This window comes from Symphodus melops (assembly GCF_947650265.1).
Source record: "Symphodus melops genome assembly, chromosome: 23".
NCBI lineage: Eukaryota > Metazoa > Chordata > Actinopteri > Labriformes > Labridae > Symphodus > Symphodus melops.
In genome coordinates, this window is record NC_136713.1 from 3,959,148 (window position 1) to 3,969,292 (window position 10,145).

Sequence of the window (10,145 nt, forward strand, 5' to 3'; positions counted from 1 at the left end):
CTGAAACCAAAACCTTATTTACAAGAAGTGAAGTTCAAGTGGAACAAGCGATCTGTCTTTTACTGCTACTGGATGCCTTGCATTTCCCTCGGGATCAATAAATATCTATCTATCTATCTTTATTATTTTTGAAAACTGAGACTTTATTTTTTAAATTATGTTTTGGAAGCAATTCAATAAGAGGATCTGCATGATTTGACTCATGTATTAAATCACAGAAACATGACATTTATTTGTCACTTTATCCTCCGACAGGTCAAAACAAGTGGCTGAACTTCTTCTTCAGTGTGGCAGAGAAAATAAGAATGATCTGTCAGCAGAAAAAGAAATATAACTTTTAATAAAGAGTACAGACAACACATGAAAACGTACTATTTACAGAAGCTGTTAGTTTTATAACAAAAAGATGATATGTGTCTAAAAGCATACACATTAGTAATACACGTTATCTTGAACTTTTCCAAATGTTGACATTTAAAGTAGCCTACATTTGGTTATTCACAAAGTGCACAATAAAGCAGGAGTATACTGTCAGTGTAGTACATGTTGAACAGATATCTAAAGGCATGGTTATCAGTGAAGGTCTTTTTCATATGCATCTGTCTGGAAACATAGCACATTGACGCCACCTTGTGGCAGAAAGTATTTGACGGACTTGTTTTTTTACTTTATTTCCCCCCTGTGTGTCGTATCTCACTCTGATAACCAGGAATACTTTCAAAACTGCTTTTATTATTTATTTTTTTATAACTTCTCTATTCTCAGCACTTCCTTTACATCCATGATGACACGTTTTCCCATCATGCAACATGTTCTTGAAAAGTCGATTGCAGACACACTTTGAAATATTTTGCAACAGTGATCAACCCTTAGATTATGTGTTTGATTCTTGATTATGTGACATAAGTAAACTTGCAGTGCTCCAAACACACATAGACCAAAAAAAAGATCATTTCAGTACTTCAGAGCAATTTCTAAAACTCTGACAATCAACAATAAACTTTCCATTTCAGATAAAACAGATATCCAACAAAATCTAACTCTTTAAACAGCCTTTTTTTTATTTTTTACATTTTCAAAAATAATCTATCAAAAACACCCATCACATGTTCTGTGCCTGTTTTATAACATCACAAATGACAAAAAGGTTTAAACCTTTATAAGCAGGAAGGAAAATCAATGTGAACATGTGGGACATGTTGTTCACTATGCAGGCTCACAAACATGAAACTGTCGCTCGTGGACGTTCTGTTCCAACAGGGGTCAGGACTCCTGTGAAGCGCATCAACACTCAGGACATCTGCACTCAGCTTCGAATCAAGATCAAGCCTCCCTCTGTGACCACAGTTCCTGCCCTCATTTCAGGATCAGCTGACGAGCAGAAAAAAACCCTCCCCTGCAGTTTAAGCACAATTTTACAGCCTGTCAGTGAAGAAAAGTGATTCTGAATCAACCTTGTAAACAAAGAAGGTTCAGATGACATCAAGGTTTCTTCCCTGCCTCTTCATGGAAGCAGGTATGAGTTGAACTTTAAATCACAGGTTTAGTTTGTGCATGCAAACCAGTATATGTTAACTCCTTCACAGCAAAGACTTTTTAGTAACCCAAAACAAGTTAACTTAAAAGTAGAGAAAGACCTTCAGCGTCGACGCAGCCTCATTCTGACTAACGCAGAAAATGATTCTGTCCAGGTGAAGCATCAGTTAGACTCTTGCTTTACAATTAGGCTTGGTTAAAGCACAATGCTGGTTTTGAGTCTTCGCCGGCCTGTTTACTGAATGACACTCCCTCTTTTCATCCCGACTTTCCATCGCTACAGTTCTATCTGGAAAAAAAGGCAAAATGTCCCAAACATAGAAGATTCAAGTAAAGACATTAGGACACAGAAAAACAAAGAAACCGATCCAGAAGTTCTTTGTCTTCCACCTACTTTATTACAACCTAACTGGCCAAACCATGCTTTGAAATGATCCGAGCTGATGTTACTTTGCCTTGCTGTGAAACTTAACTGGATAATCGAACAGAACCTGACAACGCTTGTGTCAAGTTGCTCGTCATACTTCCACACGTTGAGTTTGACGCTATGAGGCTCCAAGCTTTGAAAATCTTTTACATTGCTTTCAAACACGAAGTTCTCAAGCCGTGGATAAGTCGGATTGCCGACATCAACACTTATCTCAGCTTTTCACTTTCAGTCATGCTATGATTCCACCCATTACCTCTGAGCATGCTCAGACAACTTACTCTGTTCAATGATTATGCTGAAAGGGAAGGCAGAGCAGCAACCACAGAGTTAGTTTATAGTTGACAAACTGACTTTGCATGCTTAATGCTCATGCACTCATTGAAGGTGTTTTCTATCACTCATCACTGTGACGCCTATTAGCACAGATCACAGCGAGGAGCTTGAAAACAAGCTGTGGGACGAGAGAAGGACGATCTGACGGCTCAGAGTCATCCGGTTCATGTTTATAAAAATGGAAGAAGCCCTGCGGGGATTGTTCTGGTCAAGGCTCAAGTCAGGACACGTTTTCACAAGACAGGAGGACACGAAGCAACAGGAGACGATCTATCTAAGCATTTAAGAATATGTGCTTCTATAATGTTTCCTAAGCTTTGTTTATATTAAAGAATGACTTCCATTGTAAATTATCTGTTTACCAACACATGTTTTCACAGTCATACATGTTGCATCTTTTACCCCCCGCCTGCACCACAGAGTCACCCCGTAACAGAGCGACACATGAAGAACATCATGAAGGACAAGCTGTCTCCAAGCTGTGAACGTGCCTGGTCTTCTCTAATCATTCATTCACCCCATCTTCAGTGCCTTAATGCACCTTGTGGACATCAAGTATTGTTTGTAATGTCTCAGGATACACATAAATATAACACTCCAAAGAAGGCCCAATGCATGGAGGAGCTATGGAAAGCACATACATGCAGAGCTAAAACCTTAAGTAGGACGTCAGATTTATGTTGTTTTTATTATTCTAAGTATATTTTCTATCGTATTTTGTGTTTTTAAAATCAGCTGTAGGCCAAATTTAGTGCTCCTTCCTCTGCAGACTTGAGACAAAATATCAAACTTTGCATCCCTTGCACTGAAAACAAAGCTTCTAAAATTAACCTCTTTCCTGCATACACCATGGGTCTCCTCAAGAACAGCCACAGTGGTCAACCACCATGGATGGGAGCTTTCCATAGATGATCTGCTCTTTGTGGTTAAAATACAGCATATTGATGGGTGACATTTTGGTGGGTGTGCAGCAGGGCCCTGCAGTGCCCCGTGGATTGGCCTTGTTCACCAGGTGAGCATGTGGGTACTGCTGCAGGTGCATGAATTCACACTCTCCTGAGCAATAGTTGGCCCGGTAGCGTTTTGGTGCGATGATCCAGTCCCAGCCAAACTCCTCAAAGTCGACGGTGAGCGGGTAGTGGCAGCAGCGGGTCTCTGCAGACTCCTCGTCACAGTTGAGGCCCGAGTCACGGCGGGATCTCTTTGGGCTGTCGAGGATCTTCACCTCAATGAACGGTTGCTGGAAAGGAATTTCAATTACCTTACAAAGTAACAGAATTACCAACAGCAGCCAAAGGGGCTGAACTTGTTTCAAGATGAATTGATCAAATTCAAGAATCAAGTCTGATAAAGGGTAATTAAAAATTTATCAAGTTAACCTCGATAGGATAAGCCAGAACTGACTCACCAGGCCTTCCTCTCCAGGCTTCACTGAGGTGACAGCCAGATCTTCTCCTTTGGAGTCGTAGGCATTGATCTCGATGCCATAGTTGGTCTCTGGTTGACGCAGCCACGCCTGCAGTAGGGACTTGATATCAATGTTCTGCCAGGAGCCTGCACCAGCATCAGTGTCAATCTTTAGGGATCGGACTCTCACTCGGGTGCTGTTCCCTTCCTTTCCTGTTTTTAAGCGTGAGATCTGCAGGAAGACGGTGGTAACGATGTCGACCGGCCGCAGATGAACCCACAGCTGAGCGCGCTGGATGTTTTTGGGTTGGATCTTTGGACTGAGGCTGAAGAGACAGCAGGAGGACAACTCGTCCTGGGTGATCGGATTAGCTAGAGAAAAATGAAACGTGCAGTATATTCATAAAAAACAGAGTTAAGAATGGTTGTTTTTTCAAATCAAATGTAGAAACTAACATATAAATGTGGAGAGACAATGACCTTTCCTCTAGTGCACAACCAGGCCATATATAAAAGTATATATACAATAAAACATAATTCTTAAATCTGTTGTCTTGCCTTACAAACATAGTAAATACACTAACTAAATTTTTTTTAAATTTAACTTTAAAAAGAAATATTACTTTCTAATCGGAACATAAAAAGACATTTAGATCCATGTTGGTAAGCTGTTAACTGTTTCCCAAATGGCTATTTGCAAACTAACTTTACGCATAGCTTTTACGCATTGGTCATATTTTTACGCGTTTTGGGAAAGGAGCCAAGAAAGTAAGAAAAAAGTACTTAAAGTTTATTTAGTTATTTGGCTTAGTTACGATTAGTGGCCATGGTGATGATGGTCTCCGTCGTGGCTTGTTCCTCGTCCTCCACCCGCGGGTTGTACTGGTCCAGGAGCTGCGTCAGAGGAGGCGCTTTAGGCAGCAGCTGGCGGATCATGTCGCGGCTTATGTTTGGAGCCTGTTCGAGCCGCAGGATGCTGAGGATCTGGGATTTGATGTTGTGAAGCCTCATTTGTTTGCTGTGTTCCCGGAAGTCACAGGCCGAGCACTGCTCTCCGCTCTCCGCCAGCAGCCTGGAGGTCTGGTTCATCTCCATGGAAAAGCCCGCAGAGACGAAGAAGGCCAGGTTCAAGAAGAGGAGCATCCTGGAGAGAAGAAGTCCCAGCTGTGATGCTGGCTCATATAAGTATGTCCCCGAAACTCAGCACTCTATGATTGGCTGCTAGAAGGATCTTTTTTTTTTTTTTAATCAGATGAAAGATTTAAAGAGGTAGCAGAATTTATGGTTATATACTCATGAAGTAAAGTCCATTTAAAAGTGAGATTGATGACATTGGATTTTCTTTCCTTTTTGACTTTTTGGATTCTTTGGTCACAGTTTTTATTTATGACATATTTCTGCCACTTTTACACAGTTTAGTTTGTTTCTCTTTTAATTACAGAGAATCAGGTTAAATTCTACCTTGAATCTGATTTCACCTTTTACTTCAAGGGTCAAATTAAAGAAATGGGCATATAGAAAAGTAATGTAGGTTCTCTCTTATTACAACTTAAGAACGTATAGACCTGCTGCAGGATCTGCTGAATAACTAATTTAATCAATCATTTCTTTAGATGTAATGGAAATATTAAGTGTGCAGAAGGAATTCCCTGTATTGGTGCTTTGGGTGGTTTAGAGTGGTCTGCTCCTCCCATCAACCAGGAAACTGGTTCAGCTGCTTGTTTATCAGCTGCTGTGAAGGTCGTAGAAACCTCAAACTCACCTGCTGGAAGTCCAAAGAGGAGCTGCAGCAAAGCTCAGAGGGTAAAGATGATTAAATATTCTCTTTTTATATTTCATCTTTGTGCTTTTTTGGAGCACGTGAGTCTGTGTCCAGATTAAATTATTATTTTCACATGAGACTCTTATGATACTTTTCTAAAAAAATAATAACAATGATGTAGAAATATTTATTTGTTGTTTTTTTACAGTTAATCTCGGCTTTTTTAAGGCTGAAAGAAGAGCTAAGTTTCCTTGTTTGTCACCTCCGGCTTTAAGATCTTCTTCAGTTCTCTGTTATTGGTTAAACAGAAGCCTGCATGTGACAGAACGAATCCTTGTATACTTGTTGGAGAGAAAAAAGAACACCCTCTGAAATGTGTTTTTTCTTTTGTGATGATTATTTCTGCAGCCTTGAAAACTACCATGAGGTGCTCATCCTGTTGAAAAGTCGATATCTCGTTGGAATGGGAGGTAAAGAATCGAGATGCTGGTTTCCAGTCTGCTCGGATAAACGGAAGGAGAGCATCGTCAGCGGAAATGGAGGAGTTGAAACAAAAGCATTTCTGAAAGTGGGAGAAACAGAATGTTTGGGCAGTCCAGCTGATGGCTCTTCATCCGAGTTTCCTCCAGTCAACAAACCGATCCTGGAGTTTGCTCAGCAGTTGTCGGAGGATGTCATCGCTCAGGCTCTGCAGCTCTGCTGGGAGATGGACATTCATTACAAAGACTTTCCTTTTATTGACATGGAGACTGAATATGTTATATAAGCCAAGGTCAATAATTGAGGAGTTACTTGATGATTATCCATGAACCAAATCTGAACCGACTGAGTTTACACATGAGACAAAATCGGATTATTTTGGTGAAGATTTCTACCTCAGGATGGTGTTTCTGCGCTTTCTAGTTGTATTTCTTCTTAAGGCTTTACACGCAGGCCTCTGGGATGTTTGTTGGGATTTTGGAGCAACGTTGTTCATGTGTAAAAAAAAAAAACAAACGCTGAAAATCCACCAAATGATTTAAACTGAAGCACACAGAGCTTTTTGAAGTTACAACAGTGATAATTTTCAGTGAGAAAATAACATGTGTCAGACACCTGTTGAACAGGATGACCTTGCCATTCGACATTTTCCTTCAGCTTTCACAGTTCCTGTGTGTACATGAAAACATGAGCTGCATTGGAGGACACAAAGAGAATCACACCTGTGGACTGGTTTTGTGGTTTTGACAATAAAATCTTTACTTCAAACAAGGAATTATGTTTTATGATTTAGAGCGCTCTGCTGTCCGCCTTTTTATTCATAAATCTCTGTTGGGTGTGTCTAATTATGTCTGTTTATCCGGACAGTGAATCTTCAGGTGACTCGTGCCACCTGGAAAGCATGATGCAGAGCGTACCACACCTGTAACCTTAACTGAGCCTGCAGCGCCACACAGAGGCTGCTTACCACTTTTTTTGCTTTCAAACAAAGAGGCGTCTAAAATACATTCAATGAAATGCTTTTCATCAGAGACACATGCAAGCACCCTGAAAGAAGACAGTATTTTCAGGTTCTGTGTGTTAGAGTGTTTTATTTTAAATGATTGCAGTCATACATTTCTCTCATTATATTCTCTGGACTTGTAGAAGCTGCAGGCTGTCATATTGTTGCTCCACTGAGAAAACAAAATACAGAGACTGCACTCACAAGTGAACATTTCTGAGTCTGAGATCGTTGCTAAAATAACCTACATCTGTGGATGTATTCTTCAAAGGGGGAGAGTGTCACATGGTATCCAGTGCGTTTGTAGCCTGGAAGACAAAACAGTGAAATCCCATTTAAAATCAAAACCACATCTTGGCTTCTCAAAAGTGTCCGATCTGATTTAAAGCATAAAACCGCCACCCCCCCAAAAAGAACATGTCCGACATGTGTGAGACAGCCCCGAACCTGTCAACAGACTCAAGTGTTGCTGAGTCCTGATTGGCTCAGAAGAATCTGAAACTTCACCGTAGCTAAGAGTGAAAAGCTGAATGAGAATAATCTGTACCTTTCTACCAGTGTCCTTTTCCATGACCACGACCACGACCATGACCACGACCATGTTTGTGTTTTCGCCCACTCTTCTTACGACGACCACCATGACCATCATCCTCGCTGCTACTGCCCGAGCCGCTCCCACTACCACTACCACGACGAGGGCTTCCATGGCGACGAGGGCTATGATCATGGTCACGGTCTCCATGGCGGTCAGAACTGTGTCTGTCCCTGCCACGATCACGGTCAGGGCTGCATCCCCTTTGGCGGTCTCTGTCATCCCGTCCATGGCGGTCAGGACTGTGTCTGTCCCCGCCACGATCACGGTCAGGGCTGCATCCCCTTTGGCGGTCTCTGTCATCCCGTCCATGGCGGTCAGGGCTCGATCCCCCATGTCTGTCCTTCTTATCATCTCTGTGGCGATCATCTCCGTGGCGATCATCTCCGTGGCGATCATCTCCGTGGCGATCATCTCCGTGGCGATCATCACCGTGGCGATCATCACCGTGGCGATCATCACCGTGCCCAGCTTCAGGCTTGCAGTCCCCGCCCTGGTCCGCAAGAGACTCCAGGTCCGAAAGGTCAAAACCAGACGGGTGTGCGCCTGTTGGAGCAGGAATCAGAGAGACCTTTTAGTCTTCCAGACACACGCAGGAGGAAACAGATGAAATCAACTCTTACCTGGATTGCTTGGGAACATGTCTGCTGACTTGTTTTTGCAGGTGACTCGTTGCTGATAGTTTTCTGAATAAAAGAAAACAAGGAGTTACTCAATTATATTTCAGTTGAACCTGTTGGACAGGTTTAGTTATGACGGATTAAACCTTTATATCTGTACGTCTCCTTCTTAGCTTGTTTTAAGCATTTAGAGTCTAAACCATTAAAGTTTCCAATTAAACTAGAGCAGTGGTTCATATTTGATGCTTTCCTCTGTAAGTGGAATGGCTTGTTCTGAATTTACATATAGCAAGAAGTAGTCATACATTTTTTGTTCATCCATTTCCAAGTTGTTGAACTTCAGTTAAAAATATCTAACCAATATGAATATCTCACTTCCCCTGAAGGCAAAATGTTAACCCTGTTTCAATTAATTTGATATCAAACATATCTGCAAACATGAAATGTATGAAGACAGATGATAATAGCGTACTTACATGAGCTGGATAGCAGTCCTCGCCTGTGTGAGTGAAGAGGAGATTCTGTACAAGAAGCTGTCAGTCTATGGGGTGGGTGCAGTAAAAGGCGTTGCCTGAAAATGTTTGTTCCTGTTTCCAGGTGTTGGCTGTTTATTGAACATCAGCCAAATCAATTCTGGTAACCTGTTTTTGTTTTTACTTTGAGGCAACGCACACCTGAGGACACAATAAGGGAAGGAGTGACAGGTGTGCAGGAAGCTGCAGGGTCAGGTGTGCAGGAAGCTGCAGGGTCAGGTGTGCAGGAAGCTGCAGGGTCAGGTGTGCAGGGAGCTGCAGGGTCAGGTGTGCAGGAAGCTGCAGGGTCAGGTGTGCAGGAAGCTGCAGGGTCAGGTGTGCAGGGAGCTGCAGGGTCAGGTGTGCAGGAAGCTGCAGGGTCAGGTGTGCAGGAAGCTGCAGGGTCAGGTGTGCAGGGAGCTGCAGGGTCAGGTGTGCAGGAAGCTGCAGGCTTTTAATTAGTCTCTTTTAGGGCTGTTATGATCTCTGTACTGTCTGTTTGTTGCTTGTGATGTTTTAAACCCTGTTTGTGAAGCACTTTGTGGCCCCTGCCTGTGAAAAGTGCTATATAAATAAATTTTACTTACTTACTTACTTACAGGTGTGCAGGGAGCTGCAGGGTCAGGTGTGCAGGGAGCTGCAGGGTCAGGTGTGCAGGAAGCTGCAGGGTCAGGTGTGCAGGGAGCTGCAGGGTCAGGTGTGCAAGAAGATACAGGAAATACCTGAGCAGAAAATGTTCATCTTCACATACAAAAAAAAAACCAAAGCTACATTTGAAGACTCCTTTGAGCAGAAGTGAAGTTGAATTAGTCTGACACATAATGTGAATTTTAAAGAACATGGAGCTCAAACCTTAGGGACGTTTATAAATGTATATAAACTTACCTGTCCTGTTGAGACGAAGTAAAAAAAAAAAAAAAAAGACAAAGATTCAATCACGTTTTGAATTAAAATCACTCAGCTACCATTTTGTACTTTTGCACCTTTACGGAATACGAATGACCGGAAGTTGACTGGACCCGGGCCCCTGACGGTCGATGACGCAGTACGTCACAACTAGGGGTCGCGATGACATCACAGATAACAGACGCTGCTCAGTGAATGTGTGACATGATGGCGAAGCGGCTGCGGTGTCAGAGAGGTGTTGTCTCATTGAAACACTGAAGAGATCCAAACTGAGAAACGACATCGTCCACTTCCCCTTCTTCTCCTTGTCCTGCTGTGACGAGGCGTGCGGACAGCTTTTGTACAGTCCAACCTTTCCAGGTAAGTAAAACACTGCTCACAAACTGTAACTATCTGTGTGACAATGAAAGGTCCTGATGTGTTACATAAATACTGCAAGCTTTAACAATCAACTGCACAATGATTCAGGAAGGATGCACAAAAAGAGTTTTTGCACAAAGAGAATGAATAAAATATTTTCATGAATCTTAGATTTTAATTATCGACTGGTTTCCTATAATATGA

General features: G+C 42.2%; 3 protein-coding genes and 2 long non-coding RNA genes across 6 annotated transcripts in view; 2 read left to right on the forward strand and 3 right to left on the reverse strand.

Moving 5' to 3' along the window:
* Positions 1–10,145, forward strand: part of LOC306819031 (claudin-34-like) — a 33,562-nt gene that overhangs the window by 5,374 nt on the left and 18,043 nt on the right. The window lies entirely within an intron of this gene.
* LOC306818833 lies at positions 314–1,537 on the reverse strand. Its single transcript, XR_013778364.1, has 2 exons — positions 1,042–1,537; positions 314–1,000 (listed from the first exon to the last, which is right to left on the reverse strand). It is a non-coding gene; the product is annotated as an uncharacterized lncRNA (long non-coding RNA).
* Positions 2,848–4,887, reverse strand: LOC306818900 (growth/differentiation factor 8-like). The gene is made up of 3 exons (XM_079336632.1): positions 4,522–4,887; positions 3,708–4,078; positions 2,848–3,539 (listed from the first exon to the last, which is right to left on the reverse strand). The coding sequence occupies exons 1-3, from the start codon at positions 4,847–4,849 to the stop codon at positions 3,159–3,161; spliced, it is 1,080 nt and encodes a 359-aa protein (XP_079192758.1). The 5' UTR covers positions 4,850–4,887; the 3' UTR covers positions 2,848–3,158.
* Positions 4,807–6,676, forward strand: LOC306818901. The gene is made up of 4 exons (XR_013778384.1): positions 4,807–4,891; positions 5,408–5,509; positions 5,877–6,435; positions 6,498–6,676. It is a non-coding gene; the product is annotated as an uncharacterized lncRNA (long non-coding RNA).
* Positions 7,020–8,807, reverse strand: LOC306819004 (uncharacterized protein). 2 transcript variants are annotated; one of them, XM_079336754.1, is made up of 4 exons: positions 8,640–8,807; positions 8,167–8,229; positions 7,499–8,089; positions 7,020–7,259 (listed from the first exon to the last, which is right to left on the reverse strand). In XM_079336754.1, exons 3-4 carry the CDS (start codon positions 8,000–8,002, stop codon positions 7,233–7,235), a joined length of 531 nt encoding a protein of 176 aa, XP_079192880.1. In that variant the 5' UTR covers positions 8,003–8,089; positions 8,167–8,229; positions 8,640–8,807; the 3' UTR covers positions 7,020–7,232. The 2 variants fall into 2 exon arrangements, with proteins under 2 accessions (XP_079192880.1, XP_079192879.1); XM_079336753.1 differs by lacking the exon at positions 7,020–7,259 and having other exon boundaries at positions 7,270–8,089.

What these genes read in the sequence shown, in the direction of transcription:
- LOC306818900 (XM_079336632.1), bottom strand. Translation starts at nt 4,849, where the DNA reads ATGCTCCTCTTCTTGAACCTGGCCTTCTTCGTCTCTGCGGGCTTTTCC. An exon ending in CATCACCATGGCCACTAATC is followed by an intron (nt 4,079 to 4,521) that starts GTAACTAAGCCA and finishes ATTTTTCTCTAG; the next exon opens with CTAATCCGATCACCCAGGAC. An exon ending in AGCCTGGAGAGGAAGGCCTG is followed by an intron (nt 3,540 to 3,707) that starts GTGAGTCAGTTC and finishes ATTCCTTTCCAG; the next exon opens with CAACCGTTCATTGAGGTGAA.
- LOC306819004 (XM_079336753.1), bottom strand. Translation starts at nt 8,002, where the DNA reads ATGATCGCCACGGTGATGATCGCCACGGTGATGATCGCCACGGAGATG.